General features: G+C 39.1%; 1 protein-coding gene across 1 annotated transcript in view; it reads right to left on the bottom strand.

Moving 5' to 3' along the window:
• Positions 1-24,674, bottom strand: part of LOC149434672 (kin of IRRE-like protein 3) — a gene marked incomplete at its 3' end in the record, with an annotated part of 274,704 nt that overhangs the window by 202,902 nt on the left and 47,128 nt on the right. The window contains exons 4-5 of the mRNA XM_089663537.1: positions 13,962-14,111; positions 12,472-12,621 (exon numbers count right to left, since the gene is read on the bottom strand). Of these exons, the coding sequence (XP_089519663.1) occupies positions 12,472-12,621; positions 13,962-14,111 (300 nt within the window). The remainder of the gene's footprint in view (positions 1-12,471; positions 12,622-13,961; positions 14,112-24,674) is intronic.

Genomic DNA, 24,674 nt, shown 5'->3' with positions numbered 1-24,674 from the left:
CATTGAACAATATTTTCTTTATTTTTTAAAAGGACAAAGAGGCCTTGATACCAACAAAGAGACGAAAATAGGTAAATGTTTTATAATGGCCTGTGTTTGCAAGGTCTCTGCCTAAAAAAGTATTTTATTTAAAAAAAAATTATGAAATAAAGTTCAACATGTTACAATGTCTCCCGAATATGTCAAGGACATATGTTATTATACATATTATAATAAAGACATTTCAAAACACAAAGTATGGTTATCTGAGTATAGTTTGATATAGGTGAGTGGCAGCCGGCTGAATACGTCAAACACGCGTGGAATTCCGGATATGTTTTATGCTTATTCTAATGGTGGGTTGTGGGAATTTAGAAAATGACTGCAAAAGTATTTGTAAGAAAGCTTTCCTATAAAAGATATTTTCATTGCTGTCTTTACTTTCTGCAAAAATCAACCAAAAATAGCACGAAATAACTTGATTATATTACAACTTGCAATTAATCATGTACTTCCATTGAAATCAATCAGCTAAAATAAAACACGGAGATTGCTCACAATGTGACTGATTTAGAGGGTGTGCTACCATCCTGCAACTGAACACTTGATCACACGTCTAAAATTGAACATGAACTTGCCTCCCATGTGTTTAGTCATTCAGCTCATGGCTTGTGAACACAGGCCTTGGTCTTAAATGATTCCTTTTGCATATGTAGCCAGGTGCTGGCTATATTATTATATTATGCCTATCAGGGACAGTTACAGATGAGACTATGATTACTCCTTTTCCCCCCTAGTGCAAAGTACTGGGATTGCTACATCACTTCCTGTTAGCAGAGTGGATTCAGTTCTTCTGACAGCAGAACATCTATGGACTATAGCCCATACATAATGTATTTCTGAGTGATAATTGAACTACAACTACTAGAGAGCTGGCGAACCAGAAGGATGCTAGGAGAGCACATATACTGTATTCTACAGCAAGGGTCTGTCTCTCTCTTGGTGCAGGATTCAGAACTGAACTGTAGCGCTACCCCCTTAGTTCCACAGGTTGATAGCTTCCATGCCACGCTGCATTGAGGCAGTAATTGCTGCAAAAGGGGCCCAAACCAAGTACTGAGTACATATGCATGCTTATACTCTTTAGAGGTCCGATATTGTTCTATGTACAATCCTTGTTTTATTGATTGTATTTAATATTATAATTTTCTGAGATTGTGGATGTGGGGTTTTCATGAGCTGTAAGCCATAATCATCACAATTATGACAAATCACGGCTTGAACTATCTTGCTTTGCATGTAATGAGTCTATCTCATATATTAGTTTCACCTTTTAAGTTGCATTACTGAAATAAATGAACTTTTGCATGATATTCTAATTTTTCTAGTTTCACCTGTACATCTGAACCCAGAATGTCAGAGGTGTCGGGAGGCTTGCAAGGTCAGGGCAACCACTGGGGACAAACATTATCAAGCGGCCCCTGCAGGGGTATCACTACACGTATGTTGGTATATAACTGACAACAAAGGGCTCTGTTGGTTAATTTTAACTCAAAAGCATCTCAATAGGAAAGGCAATGCAAAGTACATCAAATACAGCCCCAATACTGCCAACACTGCACCATAGAGGTAACTGAGAATCTGCTGACCTGCTTTGACACACATGAAGGGCAGGAACACAATGCCTGTATACACAAGTCCTAAAAAACACTCATGTGCTCCCAACCTTTGACTTTGAAGCAAAGTCATGTACTGGATTTGTGAGCAGTGGAAAGAGAGTAAACTCCTCCTAAACCTGGGTGAAGCAAGGGTTTTGTATAGTTTGTGCTACTTTTTGTCAACTCCTAAGGTCAGTTGTCAATAGCTGGTCTTTACAGATTCACTTTAAGCTGATCACTATGCAGTCTCCCTGGCATGTTTCTGAGTTTGTGCTCTTTACTTAAAGAAGGTCTCGGCTTGCCTGGCCATTGATGGATCTGATCCCAGCAGGAGAAGTACAGAATAATATCCGGAATTCAGCCATCCTGGCTTCATCTCATACCTTACTGCAGCCTCGCCAGCCATTCACCTTTTACCCTCCTGCTAAATGAATCCTTAATGATTGACAGGCAGCGTCCTCAGCCATGCAGAAAACGCGCATCAGTCACAATCAGCGCCTCTCGCTCCGCACTCCACTCCATGACAGCTCTCTATGGAGAACATGTCATGGCTAATGAGACATTTATAGGCACTAAAGGAACCCCTCTCCTCTTTTACTCTCCAAATAGTTAAGCGGCGCAATTAAAGGAGCGTAAAAATTCATTTACGAAATTATGTCAGGCGATGAATACTAAATATAGACAGCGAACCTCACAAACAAGTGATACAGAACACCTACAGTGCCAGTAAGCTAGGTGTAATCATATATAAAGGAGCAATGGAAATATTCATGGGTACAAAATTATAAGTTCCAACATTACTGAGATTATTCAATCAGACTCAATCAGTAAAATCTGCAGAGTGCACCAGTTGATAGCAACTGATCCAAAATACATTTTTGTGTTGTAAAATGACAGGTGATTCATTGTAATGGGTTACTGTATATTGTACACCCCCCCATGATCAATCATTATTAAATATTAGTATACAAAGTTGAGCATAGTGCATTTGCCAAATGGATTAACGGGTTATGACATTCACCCAAAAAAATAATATTGCATCAGTTTCTTTTGTCCAGTGGGGACTCTGCAGTTCCCACTCTCCCTGTCTTTGACATTCCAAAGTGGATGGGAACACTAACATGTTCAGTTGGCCAATATGAGAGGCAGAAACTATTGCAATGAGTTCCCTGAACCACTAATGAATGTCCTGAACCACAAATGTTCCTATAATTGAAAGAAGATCTTTATTGTTCCCAGGTGAATTATTCTGTTGCTCAAAATCACACTTCTAACTAGATATGAGTGACATCGAGTCACCAGGATCTCCAATAAATCTAGTAGGGCCCTAACCTTGGTGTCTCTAGTGATGGGCAGAATGGGCAAATGTGAGCAAAACAGGGGCAACCAAAGAGGGTAAAAAAGTGTCACTGCTGACTTTCAAGGGTAAGTCAAGATTTACATATTTTGATATCTAATAAATCTTGACAAAGAGGGTGAAAGGGAATTTCCATTCAAGACACAGTAACTAGATACCAACAATACTCCAGAAAGTGTAAAGATGATTGGGAATAGAATTCTTAAAACATCAAGGAGCTATTTAGGAGAATGTCCGGAGAAAGGTGAACATGTCCATGAATTCTGCTTGCACCAATGAGTTCTTGACTTCTCATATATCTTGGATATTCAAGCAGTGAGACCTCTCTACCATGATTAAAAGTTCAGTAGAGATGGCGGGAACACCTCATAATGGACACAGCAGGTGTGTAGACCTAGAAACTTAAACGTAGAGATGTGTTCAGAGATCTCACCAGAGAATTTCAGGTAATTTAAAGCTCATGTAACCCCCAACTCAATGACAATTAGTCACATAAACAATTGCATTAAAAAACATACAGTACTTTTATATTGTTTTAAAACTATTTTTATGGCATCTCAGTTAAGTAGATCACCAGGTTTCAGTGAAGTTGAAATTGTTCATTTGGACCAAGCTTGTCCAAATGAACTATTAACTTCACTAAAACATGCTCTCAGCTACACATAGTATACAGTGCTGTATTCCCGCAGCGGGATGAGAACTTCCTATCCCACTCCTGGAACAAAATCAAGTCAGGACTGAGCACTGCTCAGCCATTCACAGGCAAGCATTGTGTTATATTAATGAATACAAAGCTTACTCTGGCTGAGGCAAACACATAACATCACGAACTCCACCCCAGCCAATCAGAAGAAAATTTTTATTAATTCATAGAATACAAAGCTTCCAGTGAATGGCTGAGCCCAACTTGATTTTGTTCCAGGAAGGGGACAGGACCTTCTTGTTTCGCTGCCAAAATACAGTGCTGTATACTGTATATAGCTGAGACTACATACAGATCTACTTTAAAGATTGTATGAGCGTATATTGATTGGGTATACATGTACTTTTAAATATCCAGCACTCAACAGATATGGAAATATTAGGTTTGGGTAGACTGACCCTGGAGGTGAATGCCAGCAACCCTACAACATGCAGCTAATTGATCAGTGATGCTTCAAAAGATGACCTTTTGGGAAAACATTTGGATAACTTCCAAAGGAAATCTCAGCAAAGCAATCTGTATTATTTAAGGCTTGGCCATTTGGAATTCAATCACTGTGCACCCTGGTGGCACTGTTCCTAATAAACTTCGCCATCCCCGCGGACCTCTTGTTCCACAGGCAATGGGACACAGCAGCTTGGCTTTTTTCCCTCATTGATCATTGTGTATAATCTTTGCTCTTGAAAGAAGTTGGTCCCAGGTGCTTATTTCTACAAGCAAACTCCTTATTATTATCTGGTCTGAATCAAACCCAGTGCAGGTTCCTGACAGTCAATAGCTGACTGGTGGACTTACCCTAGCTTTGCCCTTGTCCAGCCATTGTAGCTGAATCTGTAGAAGCAGAATTGATTTACTGTCTTCCCGCAAAAAAGCATCTGCACCATAAGCACACATTCCCTGTGTCAAGCATCCACTTTATAAGGCCAATTTCCTGAGCTATCTCACTGAATTGCCTAATGCAGGCCATACATGGTTCAAATTCCGAACAATTTTTCGTCCGAAAAACTAAAACGTCGTAATCAGATGGTGCCATCAATGATTTTGAAAATTGGTCGACCAAGTCATAAAGTTCACACCATATAACAAGCGAAACTTCTGTTCCTTCCAGGTCTTGGCTCATGCACATATTCTTTTCGGAAAAACGATCGTATGATTATCGGCCGGTGTCATTGACCCACTAAAAGAGCTAAAATCAGCCGATTATTCTTAGGTCCAATTTTGGACGAATTATCGGTTGAATTTCGACCCATGTATGGCCAGCCATAGTGACCATGGCGACTCAAAAGAATCTGTGACTTTATCATATATATCAACCTGTGGTATATTAACTACCTATATACTGCAAAAATGTGTCTCACTAAACCTGTTTTCTAATTTTGATTCTTTTAGTCTGCACAATGGAAGAGCTAATAATCCAATGCCCATTCTACAGTCACACACTATTACAATATTATACTGCTCCAACATAATCTGCAGTGCTACACTAAGAACACTGAGCCATTCACATCAGTCTTTGCACCAGAAGAGCTTACTTTCTCATGTACACTGCAGCAGATAAACTCACGTTTAGGAGCTGTTCAGTGTTTTTTTCAGCAGCCCCTGAACTCTCCCTAATGTTTTCCTATGTGTCCATGTACACATCGTTGTTTACAGTCGTTTACAGGCAGTTGAGTTTACAGTCTTTTTTTAACGCAGAAAACGTGTGTTCAGTAGTAGATTCTATCAGCGTTTCAAAACGCTTGTAAACGTGGCCAACCGCGTTTATAGGCGTTTGTGTTTGAAATTTTTTTAACTCTTCCATTCCCAGATACTGTCCAGAGCCTTTTTTCATCATGAAAAATGCATGCAAAGTCTTTTCCTATTACTCAAATGGACCTGGCACACCATACTTTCAGGTTTTGCATGAAAAAAAATATGTTAGACACTGCTGCAATAATTTCTGCACAGAAATGAGCTGGAACACATCCAAACACCAAAAAAAAAAACCAGCTAATCTCAACATATACTGCTCTTTCTGCTTCTGCTCTCTCTATTTCTCTCAAAATGTCTAAAATAGTTACTTTTTTACTGTGTTTCAGTGCTTTCTGGGCATTTTGGAAGGTCTCCTGATGTTTAAAAAAAGCTTCTAAACACAAAAGCTCATAAATGCGCATAAACGCGGTATGCAAACACGGCTAAATAGACGTTTTTTAACCTACGTTTTCCAGCAGTCAGTTTCCATCGTTCAGAAGTGTCTCGTGTACATGGGTCCTAAAGTCACACCACAGTCCACACTGTTATTAATATATATTTATGTAGCTCTGACATATTTTGCAGTGCTCTACAGAGAACACTGAGCTAGTCACATCAGAAGAGCTTACACTCTAATGCCCCTACCATATTCACACTCTATTACTATTTTTATTATTCATATAACTATCTTGATCTTTTTCCCACCAATATTTCTAATATGTAATATCCATTTCTGTACTGTTCATATGCACACATATTCCTGTTCTAATGCATTTAATGATTTCTCCCCTTAACACTCATCTAGGAATCCTCGTCTGAATGATTTTATACTTTTCCAGATGTGTTTTTCTTATGTTCCTTTTCCTCACCTCCAGAGAACACACCAAAATATCAAACTGTAATAAGTAATTTGGTGGCAGTACTAGAAAGAGATTCAACACTAATTAGAGGCCGCCTCAGAGAGATTCCTTCAATACAGGGAATGCGTAACACCCTCCCATGGGACAGATTGCGTCCCTCGCCTCCCCCAAGAGTGCCCCCAGCACTGTAAGCTGCAGACGCTTGTGCTCTAAGCCCCGCCCGGAGTCACCCTTCTTGGCGGGATAAGCCCTTTCTCACGAATTACATTCTCCCCATCTCCCGCACGCCTTTGAAGTGCAGGAGTACTCAGCACCCCAGCGAATCTGCCAAAAATGTTTACTTAGCATTTTACTGAGGAATCCATCATGTTTGAATTTCTCAGAGCTCTGTTTAATTAACATCACGGCTTATTCAAACAGCTAATGAGCTGAACTGCCTCAAAAATCACCCATTGATTTTGTCTCAATCAACTATTTTTCCCCCCACTCTTACGAACTCATCATGTATTTTTGAGCTTGGTGCAACGCTGCCTTTAAAGTTACAATTTACATAAATGAAGGATGATGGCTTCTGCGTTTTATTTTCCTTGGCAAGGCTGAAATTTAGCATCATGCTGAGTGCCGAGTGCAATTTTTGCCTAGATATTATTATTTTTTCTTTATTTGTTTTCTGAAAGCCACAAGCTGCTTCATATAAATTGGATCCTCTGTCAGGCTGTTTGTGTACCTATTGCTGAGATTTCTTCTCACTTCCTGTTGTGTCACTTTGGTAGGGAGTGAAGGAGAGTCAGTGAACAGGGGCACAGATAGCAATTAAACCCTATTTGGAATTGTGTTGAGCTCTGTTTATCTTTAACAGATTACAATATCTTTTCTGGTGCGCTTGTTAGGAACTTGTGGGGAATGTTAAATTATTTTTCTCTGTATGAAAACATGTCTCCTTGGCACTGAATCAAGGACAAAATCCCTCTGTTCCCAGGATGCCTTGTGTTTTTTTTTCCTGTACGAACTGCACTGTCAAAGTTATTATTGTGGAGAGTGTGCTTATACAGATTGTCAGGTGTTGGGATGGTGGGGATCCCTCATATTGGGCACAGCAAGTGTGCAGACCAAGGAACTCAGCTCAGGGATGGTGGGAACCTTTTAAATAAGCACACTAGGTATGCAGTCCTGAGTAAACAGTGATTGCATGGTGGGAGCCCCTCATAATGGGTACAGCAGTTGTGCAGACCATTGAACGAATTGCAGGGAAGGTAGGAGTCCCTCATAATGGACACAGCAGGTGTGCAGTACAATAGTAAATAGTCTGCATCATGAAGAGATTCCAATAAAAAATAACTTTATTTACTACATAAGGCTAAAAAGTACAGCCTTGCAGGAAAGCTGACATGTTTTAGCCTAAACAGTCTTAGTCATAGCTCCCTGCTCCAGGGCAGGTGTGCAGACCCAGAATCTCAGCTCAGAGGTGACAGGAGCACCTCAAAATGGGCACAGTAGGTGTGTAGACCTGATAACTTAGTTCATGGATGGTGGGAACCACTCAAATAAGCATACCAGGTATGCAGACCTTGGTAATTAGCGCTGAGATGGTGGGAACCCTTCATAATGGGCACAGAAGGTTTACAGGTCCCAGAAAGTCAACACAGGGATGGTGGGAGCCCCTCATAATGGGCAAAGCAGGTGTACAGACCCTGGAAGTCAGTGCAGGGATGAGGGTGTCCTCATAATGAACACAACAGGTGTGCATAACCCTGAAGAAATCTCAGCAATAGAGTCCTATTGAGATGGAAAATATGTCAGAAGGTTTTAATTTCCCAGCATCCACCAAACACTCACAGCATACATAAAATATATTGGTTATGGACAGACTGACCCTTTAACAAGAATAAAGTGAGCTTCCTGCCTCTATCTTCTCCAGTAAAATGACCTTGTAATAGTGAGAAAAGCCGGGTCTAGAAGGACTGTACTTGGTAATGATACTGGTAATAAGCTCAGGAAACTCTTAAGCCCTTTCCATTTGCTGTGTCTGATAATGGAGTTATTTCTCTTAATGGCTGCGGATGCCAAGTCTGGACAGAACCTTTTTCTCTCTTAAGAAAATGAAAAAACACAACAGCTTTCTGATGTTCATTAAACAACAATGCTGGGTATATTGGAGAAAAACAGATACCTTCCGTATTTCATGTTATAGGGATCTTTTCAATTACTTGAATGCTTGACTTTTTGTGTACACCCTCTTGATATATTTGAGTACACTACCTCTCTCCTGCAGGATTGGTGTACACTATGTGACTATTGTACACTGAGCCTCACTCTATGCAGAGATTTTGTGGCTTGCAGGACAACAATCTCAGCGCCAGCAGATTGAGTGTGACTGTCATTGTGGCAGGTGAACAAAGCAGTTATCCCTTTACACACTACCCAAACACACACACACACACACACTGTATTTGCCACCATGGAATCATGCACCATTCATGCATCTTTCACTGTTGCAATTCTGACCCTGCAATGCCCAGACAGGAATATTTTTATTCTGTTGTAGCTTTTCTATGGAGGCAAAATTGCTATGATTTCCAGATTCAGATTCATGATTTTTAAAAATCATTTTAATGAAAAGAAAATATTTACAGAAAAGATATTAGAAAACAGGAATAACAGAAAAGGGTTTAAAATTAAGTATTGTCTGCCTGGCCAGTGAACCACTGCTTTGGTTCAGTGCAGAGTTTGGATCACTTGTAAAGTAGGTTCAGTCTGATATGGCAGAGTCACTGGCCCTCATAAATGACTTTTAGTATTCTTCATAGTTTTGATGGTAAAATGGAAACCCTGGCTAGCAAATGCAGCTACTTTTCCTTTCCCTGGAGAGGGTGCTGTAGAGCCCACTCCACCCAATCAATTGGTCCAAGGGGTGTGGTTTAGCAGAATGACAATACAATTTTTTAAATACCAAATATGATATAGATCTTATGTACATTTCTCTTAAAACATCTAAATTGTCCTATAAGAGTTCTGGACCTTCTGGCCCTTCTGGCCCTCTGGCCTTGTCTGATTGTTGTTTTCTGATACATTAGTGTAACCACTTACACTTGTTACCAACAGTACAAAAAAAGGTTATCCTCATACAAAAGGATGAAGTATGAGAATGCAAAATATGAAGAGAAAATAGGAGAAGAAAGCGACATCTTTGCTGTCAGTTGAGTTATTTTTAACCCCTAGCATTGGTATCAGTGGCACTACTACTAACCCCCCACCCCTAATGGTGTCAGTGACTGTAATTTTAATCCTCAGCATTGGTATCAGTGGCACTACTACTAACCCCCCCCCCCCACATTGGCAGTCATTGGCAGTGCTGTTAACCCCAACTTAAACTAGTGGTAAATAGCAGTGCTAGTCAACTCTCCTTCATTAGTGGTCAGTGGCAGTATTATTCAACCCTCTGCATTTGTGGTCAGTGGCAATATTATGTAACTCCCCTAATCATTAGCTATCAGTAGTGATATTATTTATTCCCTTCTGTAATAATGAACAGTGGCAGTAATATTTAACATTGGTGGTCAGAGGATACTTACCTAATTACAGGCTCCCAGGCTGCTCTCTCTCTTTTTCCCTTCCCCAGTGGGCTCTGTCTGTTGTGGTCAGTGTGCACAGTGACAATATTCTGTACTGCCACATATATGCACCACTGTTCGGGTTCTCAATCGCGTGCCTCTGGCTTTGTGACCACACTGTGACTGTGGCAGCCTGTTACAATGTTCAGCAAAATCCAAGGGAGTAGACACACACTGATAATATCTTGCCAGGCAAAACATTTATCAGCTAACAAGCTTCAGTACGTGGTGGTGACCCCACAACCACCCCTCTCATGTTCCACCCAATGAACCTAATTATAGAGCCTATCATAATGATCACATGATCAGGAAGCCCATGAAACTTCCCTCTTTGTTCCGATGTTAAGATTTTTTTTAACGACCAACAAAGAGGGGTTCAAGAAAACTTTCTCCACAATGGCTATAGCTACAGAGGTGAAGTGTTTTTACTGCTTGTTCAGAATATGTAAATTCTTTGGTATGGCCACAGGTCTACTTAAAATTAGATGTTAACCCTAAATGAATGGCTTTTGGTTTTCTCCTAAACAATTGTCATTTTTTTTAAATTAAAATCCCTATTTTAATCTTTTTTATACTTTGTTTCAGCCCAGTACTGCTCACATGCACCCTGTTTGCAGCCACCACTTCCTTTCTACATGCACTGCACATGGTGTTTCTTAGGTTGGTTTTCTTGATGGTGACAACAGTGGACAATATTTGAGCAGTGTGCTGGCACAGCCATCTATGGTCTCAATGGCATGTGCATGTGACAGGGTGACAATGCAAGAGCCAAACTGGAAGACAAAGTGATAAAGCATTGTAACCCCATACCAGAAAGTGCCTGAACAGGGGCTTTCATGGCAGGGTTATCAGGGTTTATTGATGAAATCTGCAGATTTAATGAAATATATACTGATTTCTTGTTACAGATTATATGAGATTTTAGTTATTATGTTTACATCTAATTTAAAAATAATCCCAGCATAGCAGAGTGTTAGCCAATAAATGGTTTGCTTCATCAGGAATACTGGTGCTTACCAAGTGCAAAGTTGTGTTAGCAACATGCAAAACAGTAAAGTTTTTTGTTTGCAGTCCTGGGAGGCTAAGGGTAGATTTAGATATGTGTCTAATGTCCCTTGCCTCTGAAGCCCAATCCATGTTCGAATCATGCTACAGAGGTTACTGACAGAAAGTGAAGAAGTGATGCAACACCTCCTCACTGCCTGTTTAAACCCCATTTTTGCCAACAAACACACTGCAACCGCCTGAATTGCACACAATTTCAGGGCATTTGTGACACTTCCACAATCTTTCAATGTGTAGAATTCAGCGGGCTTGTTGCCCACCGATCGCTACATGTCAGGTGAGCTTTGCTGCAGGTGAAAAGCATCGCATGTAAACATCCCCGTCCACTGTCTATTGCTGCTTAAGGGAAGAGGGGGGGTAGTGTTGATGGGTGGCAAAAATACAGCTCAACTACATGTTTTTGCCACCCCCAACCAGAAGTCTAAATGAAGCCTGACATACAGAAGTGCAGAGCACTTTTAAGAGAAGTATATTTGAAACCTATTAGCAGAGGCTTCATTTCTACAGCTAGATATTTTGAATAGACATTTGAAAGTATCTGGTTGTTTGAAGTGTGGCACCCCTATTCTGAATGTAAATCATATGTTATTTAACCGTAGAATTATTAGGAGGCTCTGAAATAGAATTGCGGTTTGGAGAAGTGACTTAGTGGAGAGGCGTATAAACATTTGAAATGAGTGTGTTCCTACGAGGTTCCCAGGAAAGAAATGGCAATTTATTTACTTGGATAATATTGACCGCAGTAAAAGAACTGCTTAAAAGTGGATTGATATACTATTTCCTCATATTCAGCATTAGTCATTGAATGTCCAGATTTTTGAAAGTGGAGTTTTACTCCTCATTTAGATGGGCACTGGCACTCGTACTGTATGCATGAGGCTTTTTTTTTCACACGTGCATCCACCCCGAGCTGAGTGCATGCAGCCTATGGATTGAATGCAGATGCAGCAGCTGCACAGTCACATGTCATAATTTGACAGGTGTGCAGGAGCAGCAGTATGCAGATGTGGATGCAGGCGCAACAACAAAAGCCTCACAAACACAGTGTGGGTACCAGTGCTCATATGAAGGAGGTGTTAAGGGGCTTGGTAAAGCTTTGAAAAGAAAAGTCTGACATTAGATGGGCTAAATATAGAGATAAATGTCCACTGTTCCGGCTACTTGAATAGGGTATTGTGATTATCTTGGTTTTATGCAATGTTTGTTCTTGTTATGTATGTATCAGTATGTAGATTTCATACAAGCAAAGTTAAAAAAACAAAACAAAAAAAAGCAGCAGTTAAGTAGGACTCTTTTGTGCCAAGGCAACAAAACTGTATAAGAATTCAAGTAAAGGAGCAGTCCTTCTGTGAGGCCAGAATCCTACAATAAGAAATAAACTGAAATAGAAAATATCTACACAGATTTACATGCATAGACAATTATATTAGGTAAAATAACCTACAACCAACAGCTGATGTATTTTTCAAAAAGTAGCACATAAAGTTTTTGTAAATACAAGACTTACCTAATACGGTGAGACGGGCTGGGCGTGATCGAATGGCGGCCTGTATTGCTTGACATTCATACAAAGCATCATCCTGAAGCTCAGCTCGCTGAATCTTCAAATGATGTTCCCCTGACAGATGGTCACCCTCTACAGAGTAACGAGGGTACCCTATAAAATGAGAAAACATGATATCTGAAAACACTCCCAGGGATCCACAACAAGAGCTTTAAATTGATATTTCACCACTTTGTATGGCAAATACAAGTTCCTGCGCAGCCACCTAACTGCTCTGGGCAAGTTCTGCTTGAGGAAGAATACAGTAAAATGTATTTCTCACATTTCTAAAAGCTTCCTAGCAATTTTTTCTCATTCAATACTTATTTTCTGTACTGCATTTACAGAGGAACAGTGTAGTCACCCTAAGCTGCTTGCACCTTACTATAGTCCAGCTGTCACCTTGGTATCATCCACTGCTTTTGCCACCTATTTAAAATAGAACTAAAGTTCCTCTGTTACAAACTACGACCAAACAGGCTCTTTATTGCAAAAGAGACATGCAATGCCTCTTCTGCCAGAATACACTTCGCCGTGTGCTCAAACATGTAAACTAAGCTGCGCATGTGTAGCTCAGCTTATGTTGATGACCCAGTCTCATGTGCACATGCATAGGAATAACATCATTCTGTGCCAGCCAGTGAAGACAGCTGAAGATCAGCTACCAGAAGAAGATGCGAGGTAGAGGGACTGTTCAAGGAAAGATAAGTTTAGCTCTATTTTAGGCTACCTCCTGTATCATTGATGATGTGTACACCCATGACTATAGAATCCTTATCTCCATAACACGAGGGGAAGTGTTCTGCAGTCCACCATGAAAATTGTGTAGGGTTGATAGCACTGCTTGAAATTTAAGTGCATCAAAGGCAGAGAGCACAGGATCTTATAGTCCCTAGATTTTTGGCAGAACCAACTGTTATTTTTACCCTTATCAAACAGATATAACAAAATGCTTTCAATGGAATATATAACAGTGACATGATAAGCCCTGAAGAAGAGGGTGCAGGTCCCAAAATACATTGGCCTGCTTTCTCAACCTCTCTTCTTTAATAATTGTCACAAGGATCAATATCTTATTGATTTCCAGCATTTACTTTGGATAAGGTGGAGCCCTTAGGGCCATGGTGCTTTCTTATCTGTGATCAATGCTTAGGCATGATTTACATGCTTTCCCTATGAGGAATATTGAGACACAACCAACCAATCAGATGCTTTGCAATCCTTCCCTTTAGTAGAGACCACAAAAGCAATGCTAAGGACATGTGACTAAAGCCAGATAGGTATAGAATTGGAAGAACTGTTGCTTAAACGTAAGTATTAAGCATTTGTCTTTTAATTGTTAGCAGTCACTAAAGTAGATGATCACAGTAAAAAAAACATTTGTTGAAGGAAAAGTTGCTGCATAATATTACTTCACAAAAATATTAATAATGGCAAGAACTAGATCAACCTACCAGAAAGGTCTCGGCCTACACCAAGAGCCAGTCCATCTTTGATCCACAACACAATGCCATGGTACCCAGGAATGGCACATAGTAAACTTACTGGTCTCCCTGCCACCACCACCTGGTCCTGTGGCTGCTGGGTGAAGGAGGAGGATTGACCTATGGGCAGAAAGAACAGAAAAGGATCATTAATAACTACACCTTATGCACAATAACATCTTATAATGGCAAACAGCTTGCGACTATCCAAATGTCCCTGAATGGTTTGCTCACCCTAGGCTCTCAGACCATGTTGTGGATTGATGATCCAAATGGATGGCATAGCTAAGCTTCTCTCTCCTAATGCAGACTATATCACTTTCTTAGTAAAAGGGCACTTTTAAATTACACAATATAAAAAAAATCCTTATGTCATATTTGGGGGTGAGAAGCGGTGCATTTTGGGTGGTTTAGTATATTTTATTTTTCTTTTGCTTTTTTTCACTTTTTTGTGTATTTGTATTTTTTGCATATTTTAATTTTATGTGTGTACTATCCCTTTAAATTCCAAACTTTTTTCATTGTCTTTTAATTCTGTAAATAATCAAACTAATGAGGGGGCTTTTGGGCAATAGAACAGGAACAGGATAGAAGACGGTAGCTTCTGTAACCCTTAGGGGTCATTTAAAGCTTACCAAACCTTAAAAACCTGACAAAAGCAGGTTTTTTTCTTTCCAATTGACTCCAAAACTCTTTTGATTTTGATCTCCATCCTCTATTTTTATTTATTTAAGGTACATCTCAGTACAAAGATACAGGCACATGTATGCATCATAAATCCAGAGAAATGGAGAGAGATGGTAAATAGTATCAGGTGTCAAAAGCTGTAAATCTTTCTAGGAAATAAATGTTTATGGAGAATCATATGTTTTAATATCTCTCTGTTTATCAAAGCAAAATATAAGTTAAGTTCTGAGCATTTCTGCAATACTAAAGATACTGACATGCCTGATCCAATGATTATTTCTGTAAAAAAAAAAAAAAAAGGTTAGAACGGCAAGGGAAAGGAGCTGTGCTGCCTACTAACAGTTAGCTGACAGCTAGCTAACAAAACTGACAGAATCAGCGTTGTGTTTCATTCCAAAACTGAATTTACTTATGTGAATAGTTCTGTAAAAATGTAATATAATCACATAAACTGCAATTACAATATTCTTGTAAATATGTCTCTCACAAATGCTTACAATGAACACCTTTCTTGCAAACAGCTACCTACAAATCACACTGAAAACATTTAAATGGGATCTAGCTATGTATGTGACTTTAACAAACACAATGAAAGAGCTTACAGGCATATGTGTTTTAAATGAAGAATGGAGGAGACCTTTACTGGTGTTCTTCTAGACGCTAAAAAGGCTGCAGTAGTTTATGGAAAGTCTTTATTCTTCAGATTTATTAAGACTTATTCTTCCTGTTCTTTATTGATAAGGGTGCAATTGCAGTGGATGCCCAATAGATGGTTCCCTACTGTTGGAATATATATATAAAAAAAGAAGGGTAGGATTGGGGATAGGGGTTAGGACGAAAGGTGTGTGTGTATGCGTGTGTGTGTGTGGGGGGGGGGGGGGGGGGGGGGGGGGGGGGGGTGAGGCATGTAAGGGTAATACGGGGGATGCATCAGGAGAATATCTGCAAGAAATGCTACGTAAGGCCATAGACAGGGGCCTGTAGAGTTCAGTTATTGGTTCTATGAGGTGAACTGTACTATTTATTGAATATATTGATGTTTTCCAACTTTCAAGAAACCCTTGAATCTGCCTAGCCCACAATTTATGGTCATGTGAGGGTCAGTATGATTTGTGAGCAAAGAAAATCAATCCAGGGCCAAGTATGCCATTAGAGTTAGAAAAGGTCTAAAAAAAGCTTGTCGGTGGTCCCAGCAGAATAAACGCCCATTGTCGTGTGTCTAAGGATGGATCAAAGTCATCTGGGGTCTTGAATATTGAATTGCTTTAATTCCAATTAAAACTAATTGCTTTATTTTTTTTGGTGAACTAAAGCAATTCGATGTTGAAGAAATCAGATGACTGTAATCCATCCTCAGACACATGACAGCAGGCACCTTTGTCGCTTGAATCACCAAAGGGCCGTTTGAGACATCTTCTAACTCACCTAGCTCAGCATCTACCCGAGAACTCTGCAAGAAGATCCAGAATTGAGACCTCTGTGGCATCAAGAGCAACCCACCCCACCTGCATCTACAGGAGAATGCTTTTTTTCACTTCACAGGGTTACTGCAACTTCAGCAGATGTAATTTTCTTTTTATCAATATGCTTGAGTAACTTATTACACAATAAGGGCTCTCATGCCTCCCTATTGTCTTTTTCGGTGGACACCCCTAGCCTGTAACCAGCCTCTTGCAGCCAAACGCCTTCCATGGACCACCACATCCTAAATCCCAAGTATGCCATGAATTTTTTTTTCTAATTTAATTAATTTTAGAGAACCAGAGGGTTGTGGCTGAGATTACAGATTGTTTCCATAGGATGGGAATGTATGCCCCACTAGCCACATTAAGCAGAAGTATTGTTTATCCCTATTTAACATATTGATAGGTTCATTCTGTTAAAAAAATGTACTTAGTGGTATACTTCTCCTAACAATTTAAGCATGCATCAATTATATGCTCCCTGGACCACAATCTCACTTTAGAATAAAACAATAAGCCCATCCTGCATTTTTTTCTTAAATGCTGTTTCATTCTCACATCAGTGAACCCACTCCACAAAATAACACTTTTCACTGTAAATTTGCTCAGCAACTAGAAGTGATCTGTACTAATATACCAATAAATTAAATATGAAGAAACTGTATGGAGCTTTTTTTGCATAGCAGATAAAGAGGAAGTGGTATTATCTGCAGCGTTCAGGATAGCAACATCCCTTCCCAAATTCATATAAAAAATTATAATAACCATCATCTATGCATAACGTAGTACAAGTTAATAATGCATCTGCGGTGGGAGTCATGCTATTGCTGGTGAATTGATTGTTTCTCAGGAAGGAATGATTAGGCTGGGAGGCCTGCATGTCCTCCGCTCTTTCATCAAGCGTGCAGCACCAGGTTCTTTTCATTGGCACCTCTCAGGACTACAAGCACAATGGGCGCTGAGAGGCAAGGACTGTTCTGGGTGACAACACCACCACATATTGATTTATGGGAGAAAATCAATGTTCTCAATCTTATGAGTCATCAAAAATGAATGAAAAACATTCCTAGGCCTCTTCAACATTGCTTCCCTCTATAGCTATTTTGTATCTAGGTAAGGCAGAACAACAATACAGCTTTATAGCTTAGTAAGAGTTTATAGTAGAACTTTCTGTAACTTTAAAAGTCTGCATGAATAGTTTCCTAATTCATTCAGCAACAGTGACTTTATTAAATTTTTCAGAAAAGCTCCACCTTTTATCATTAACAAAGCAATTATTGAGTTCCAGGCCAGTGACTTTACCTAGGCTCAAATGATGTCATCAGTCTGCTCCAGGCAGCAGGAAACATTTCCCCAGTCCCCCCTCTGTTAGACACTTGTGAGCATTGCAAAGAATGTAAAGGACATCAGGATTTACTTCTTAAACACAAAACAAGTGGCACTATGAACAGTCTGTAAATTGGTTTATTTTTTTGGTGAACTAAAGCAATTCAATGTTAAAGAAACCAGATAACTCTAATCCATCCACAGACACACAACAGCAGGCATCTTTGTCGCTTGGATCACCGAAGGGCTCTTTGAGATCTCTTCTTACTCACCTAGTTCAGCATCTACCTGAGAACTCCGCAAGAGGATCCAGAATTGGAAGTACTTCCTTCCAGCTGACTTCATTAACACACACCCTGCACCTGCCCTCCCACTCCAGGAGATTTCTCCCATCCACCTCTGAGCTCACATGCAATCATTATAAATAAGCACTCACTAAATACACAGCCAGTTATTGATTGTTTTGTACCTTCATCTTGCACAGATTGTTCATTTGGCAGAGTGTGCAGGAGCTGAGTGATCACATAACAGCCTATGTGGAGCAGAGATGTAGCATTAAATACAGGAGAAGTGTGCCCCTGGAAGTCAGTAAAGCTCTCCACACACTAAAAAATCTGATGGTACAATCTCCTTTAGATCTACCGTCAACCATGTACTGTAAGGGCCTGCCTGATTGGATACAGAGTGATTGGATTGATGGTGTGTCCTCCTATTATATAGTTTTGGTAAATCTAAAGAAGATTGTACAGAGATTGCACAATCAAAATGACCTTTATTTGAACTAGTTGTGTTTTCGGTGCCATTGGTTGGCACCCCAAACACAGAAGCAAACACACATTTTGCCATGTGAAAAAACAAGCAACAAATACAACAAAATATAAAGAAAACATACAAACCGCGTCTCAAGAAAATGTCCCTAGAGCTACTTTGCCCTATGTAGGGTAGCCCATTTAAATTAATAGGCTGCCCTATGAATGTCACGGGAAAAACGATCCACAAAATGTGCTTCCATGATCAGGGTGGATTTGATTTAAATCAAACTGATTGATTTAAATCATAGTTTTCTACATAGACTAATTCTTGCTGGTATAACTTTAATATGCAAGTAGATGAAGATTTTTAGAATAACAACTTTTCATATTAGTTTTTTTATCCCCAGTTTAATAGGTTAATCATTCATATTTGGACAACTTTTGTGTTGTACTTAGGAAGGAGAAAAATAATCATTACCTTAATAATAACAATGTAAATAGATTTATTCAACTGAAACAATAACATTCCAGCATATGTTATTTGCTTAAACAAACATCCATGTTTGTTAACTAATTTGGCTAAACAAAATATAGATAGTTTAAGAAACTTAGACTGTCAGCCCCTTCCTCCTCACACTTAGTTTCACTTTTTTCTTGTGCAGATCTATTCCACGCCAAACAATCAGAAAAATATTGTTTCTATTTTATTCACTGAACTTCTTGAAAATTAGCACTGAAGGGGTTGATTCTGTATTCATAGGTTTGTAGAAGTTAGGATGAAGGTCTTTTTCTTAACTCTGTTCATGTTATAACATTTTTGCTGTGAAGAAGAGGCATGTGATCTCCGCTGAGTCAAATTCAGTTTTGAGAACTGCAAATGTAAACCAAGCATCTGTGATAATATCTTGTAGGCAGAGAAACTGCCCAATAATCTTACAAAAACCTCTGGAAGAGCATAACATTGTGAATGGATTAATGGAATTTATTTACCAAAAAAATTAAACATATACAGCCTTATTCTACATAATTAAAAAACGAATCTTTATTTCATGATGGAATAACCTTTGGATGGTAATATATTTTCCTCAAAAAGCATTTTATTTTAAAAAATCCGATTTAAATAAAAAAAATCTGATTTTTTTTTTTTTTTTTAAATCATTGATTTTTATCCACCCTGTCCATGATGGGGACTGAAAGTGCAATTGGTGTGTTTACACAAGAACAATGAGGCTTCGCTCACATCTGCATATTTCCAAACTGTCAGAACTGTTATGGGAAAACTATAGATATATTTTATCATTTTTAATTTTGGACTATAAAAAAAAAGATTCCAAGTAAGCAAAGACACATACAGTATCTGCATTTTAGTTTGACTATCCAAAGAGACAATTTGGTCTACAAACAAGCTGTGGACAGTTAATTAAAGTCAGGATTTTTTCAGGCTCTAACGAATGGGCCAGGTTGATAAAATAAATACTGTATCTTGTTAGGCTATAATTGTCTCATAGGTGCAGAGCCTCAACAAATCAACTAGGCCCTCCTATTCCATCTCTACTGAAATGTATTGTAATTGTACTGTCTCCCTTTATATTGTAAAGCACTGTGCAAACTGTTGGCACTATATAAATCCTGTATATTAATAATAATAATAGGTTTATGACCAAAGAAAACTGCATGATGCATTCACACGACATCTCTATGTTTACAAAGAACTTCAAATCACACACATAGTATTGTGGACAAGGCCAGCATTCTATGGCAAGACACGCAGACTGTCTTTCTCTGTATTGTACTGATTAGCAGGACGAACGAACCTTGCATACACAACTGGCTATTGCTCCAAAGATTGGAGGACATTGTATGAGAATTTTTTAGCAAAGAGTCAACCTGCGAGAAACTGTTTGTAAAGAAATGGCACATTTCAAGAGAAATCATAAAACTTGATATAGTTGGAACATTTTAGGAAGAGGCTAAAAAAATATTTAAGTATTGTGACGCTTTTCCATCCAGTTGTACTGTATATATACATGTATGCGGTTTAGGAATGGTTGGCATAGAAGTCAATAGCCTGTAATCCGCACCTGAACCTGAAGCCACTGCTCAGATACCGGACATGACTCTTTTTAAAACTGCACTGAATCTTCACTGGCCGTGCACCGGACATATGTGAACAGGTACCATAGGAAGCAATACTGTTTTGCATATCATGGGGATTGGATGCGGTTCAAACCACATCCAATCCGCATATATGTGAACCGGCACTAAAAGAGTAATGATCATAAATTAGAAATCACCAGACTCTTAGACATTCTATATATTTTAGATAGAATCGCCTAGTCAAACTTGTTATAGTAAAATATTAAAGTGTTAAAGTAGTACTAAACCCACAACAGTAAAATCAGTATGTATATGCAGTAAAGCATGCACTGTGGAACCTAAGGAGTTAATCCTCCACATTGTGTAAAAAGGCTGTTTAATCCTGTCTTCTCTGATCCTCCTCTGATATTGCTAGAGAGTGTAGCACCCTCCTAGTTAGGTGCCAGGATGTGTATAGTTAGGTTAAGCATAGCTGTGTTTCTCTGCTTACCAGAGAGGCTGTCAGGTAAATTCAGTGTGGTATTCCGTTTAACAGAGTGCTGTGGTTGATTAGTTGAGTCTGATCATGCTGCTCTGGTGCTGTTGGAGTTTGTCTGAGTTTTGCCTACCTTCAGGAAGCTATGAGAGCCTTCTATAACATGGGTGGGGACTAGGCAAAGGAACAGCATCAATATGGATGCAGCCCTGGCCAATTGCAGGGGAAAGCAGCCCCATTGCATGCTGGGAGAGGTATTTATATTCTGAGAGCGCATGGGTTCAGAGTCTTTTCCAGAAGTGGATTGCACCAGCCAGGCTGGAGGCAGGCAGCCTCAACTGGCAACTGATGCCATTTGGCCTCAGGTGGGTCAACCTGAGGGCCTGAAGCTACAGAGAGAGAGACCTTAATTTTGCAGGAACTGACTGAGGGAAGTTGTCTGCCAAGGCTCTGTCTGGTATCACTGGACTGTTCCGCTTGGCAGATTGGAAGGAGACATCCAATTTGTCCTTGGGCCTTGTGAGTACGCACATTGAGGGACTTGTGGATGCTGTGTACTTGCTACAATCCCTGGGGTTTGATAGTCAGCATGGATCTGGAAAAAGGGAACGGTGGCTAGTGTTCCGAAGTGCTACTACTGCAAAAGACTTTACCTAGCTACATTACCTTTGGGCTGTCGCAGTCTGTCGTAACTGGCTTATTAGTTGAGGAGCTTAGCCCTGTAACTATATATTATAACCTTTTTGTGATAGAATTAAATAAGAAACTAATATTCAAATTAATATATCATAAATACTCAATAATAATAATAATACGCTCAAAACATATAAAAAAATATTTTCCAAAAAAAAAAAAAAAAAAAAGAAAAGAAAAAAATGGTCCAATAAAAAACAGTGTCCCAAAAAAACAGTGTCCAAAAAAAAGTCCCAAATTTTCAAACTTTATGATCCAATAGGAAGGAATCCTATTTCATCCCGTGATACCTCAAAGAAAAATAAATAGATACTCTAGTGCATTACTTTTAAAACAATATATATTCACTCAGTGAAGAACACAAAAAATTGTGCAAACACTATATATATATATCTCGTGACGAAACGCGTTAGGGGTGTGACGTCGAGACGCACGTACGCAGACCGGAAGTGTCGCCGCGGCCATTTTTTTGGTTGTTCACACATGGCTTACTGCATTTGTTTGGCAGAACTCGCATAGGAGCCATGTTTGGAGCTGGATATGTAGAATTTTAATGTAAGTTGCTATTAAATCTTTTACCTATACCTTGAACATGAGTCTTGAGACCCTTCTTGTCTTTTGAGGACCTTGGAAAATTTCTTTGGAGAGGAAATAGAAGATCCCTGATTGAATGCTGATTATATACTGTAAATACAGAGGGTAATAGTATGTAATACTATTGGTGTCGGTGGATTCACAGTGTTGCAGTGTTCACGGAGTGGTCACAGTTAATTTATATGTGCACGAGATATATATATATAGTGTTTGCACAATTTTTTGTGTTCTTCACTGAGTGAATATATATTGTTTTAAAAGTAATGCACTAGAGTATCTATTTATTTTTCTTTGAGGTATCACGGGATGAAATAGGATTCCTTCCTATTGGATCATAAAGTTTGAAAATTTGGGACTTTTTTTTGGACACTGTTTTTTTGGGACACTGTTTTTTATTGGACCATTTTTTTCTTTTCTTTTTTTTTTTTTTTTTTTGGAAAATATTTTTTTATATGTTTTGAGCGTATTATTATTATTATTGAGTATTTATGATATATTAATTTGAATATTAGTTTCTTATTTAATTCTATCACAAAAAGGTTATAATATATGATTACTGCACTTTCTAGGGAGAAAGTATGACTTTTTGAGAAATTTTGGGGTGGAGGAGGTTATACACTGATTTATTAGCCCTGTAACTACTACTACTGCTAAAGGGACTTTGCTCACTCCTAAACTACTTGCCTCTATATATGTCAACGGGAATTCTGCTATCTACAGTCAGTCAAGACTTCTACAGTGTTCAACTAAGAGGTCAGCTAGATGTCCTCAATGTGAATAGTTTTGATTTGGAGTATCCTACTGCATTCTCCATCCCTATCCCCAGTTCTACAATAAACTCCATAAACAAAACATCCCCTCGACTGGTCACTGAAGGCAATGACCGAAAGCGTGTGTGAGTGTATTTGGCTGTGGAAATACACTGTGCCTGGCTGCAGGGTGAAGAAAGGGGAAACCAGGGCAATGAACAAGCGACTCCTGCTGGGGTAGTGCTACAAGAGTTTTTTTTTGGGTGGGTGCATGTAATCAGCAAAGGGCCAGTTAGCACTCTCCAGACAGAGGCTCAGAGGTTATGCAGCCTCATAGGACATAGGAGAATGAAAACTCCTACAAGTTTTAACCAGTGCTTGGCCAGACACTGATAGAAGTCACAAGACTGCTATATACTGCTGATGAGAAAAGGTATTTAGCAGTTTCTAGTTACTAAAATGATTGCATTTCCATGTTCTGTGTACTGTGGGAGACCAGATATAGTGAATGTAGGGTCCTGTGTTTAGTAACATTTTAATTTGTCCTATAACAGATTATTTTATAAGATCCATTTCCACTGCAAAACTGAAATAGCCGTTTCTGGTGTTACCTGGTGACCAAGTGAGTTAATACATAGACAAACACGGGGTTGATAATTAGACTGCCCCACCAATCATAGAGAAGGTTACACCTTCTGTTGCAAGTTTATGAAATTTTTATGAGTATATTGTCTGCCACTCAATAAAATGGTAAGTCAGGTGACAGAAAGGAACACAAGATCAGACTCATCATCACACATTACCAGACGTCAGCATCAAGATCAGGCCACCTCATCTAGTTCTGACACCTCACTGAATCCAGGGCACACAGTTCCAGCCTAACTAAATGGCATTTTGGGGAAGATCAACCTCACCCATTAGTCAGCAGCCATTTTAGAAGAGTAACTATATTTTCCATATTTATTATTGATTTTTGTGTGTATAAGTATTTTATGCTAGTTGATTTGCTACCCCATTGGATCTCCTAATTCCCCAAAATTTAGTAATTGTAATTTGCCCTGATTGGCATAACTTTAGATGAACTTTACCCAGGAATTCTACTGCAGCTGATTCATGGGTTAAGTTAGTCAAACGCAAATTATTATCTGCCAAAATTTATCCAATCGGCTAGGATATCTACAGAAGGGGAAAATCATTATTGTAGTTAATCTCATATATGGTAACAAATAATTTTCAGTGCCTCATTGCAAAATATAGTGTCTGTGTCAACCTATTAATCAAAGTGTTAGTGGTGTTTGTTAGTGACTTATTGTAAATAAATATTAATTTATTTTTTATAAATTCAGTGTAAATATAGACTGAAGCTATCATGTTTTTTTAAAGATTTGTGATTGTCAAAATAACTCAAAATAATTAAGTCAGTTAAATTATTTTTGTATTGGAGGCACTGTGGTTTGATTTATTTAGCTGACTAATGTAATCGTTCAGGCATTCCCTGACAAAACACACGGCAAACTGCACAGAAAACAAGTGATTTGCCACATGTTTTGGAAATGGTCTGTGAACACGCAGGGCACTGCCTTGTTAATAAATGTTAATGGTACCCAGAGTGTGGGCAGCAGGTGCGCATCTTCTGTGTGACAAACACACTGGAAATGCACCAAAAAGGCAGTAAAAAACATGCCATGCCCCGATATTAAAAAATATTCTGGAGCTTCTTCAGGGCATTTGTCGCCCGTAGGACAGCCCATTCATGCTTAGCAGAAACACCCCAACCCCCCAAAAAAGTGTGCAGGAATGCAACTTCCTGTTAAATGGAGATGTGAACGGGGCCTGACAGCTAAGTG

The sequence above is a fragment of the Staurois parvus genome, unplaced genomic scaffold, assembly GCF_062004578.1.
Source record: "Staurois parvus isolate SC_StPar_1 unplaced genomic scaffold, SC_StPar_1.0 ptg001710l, whole genome shotgun sequence".
NCBI lineage: Eukaryota > Metazoa > Chordata > Amphibia > Anura > Ranidae > Staurois > Staurois parvus.
This window is presented reverse-complemented; position numbering and strand designations above follow the sequence as displayed.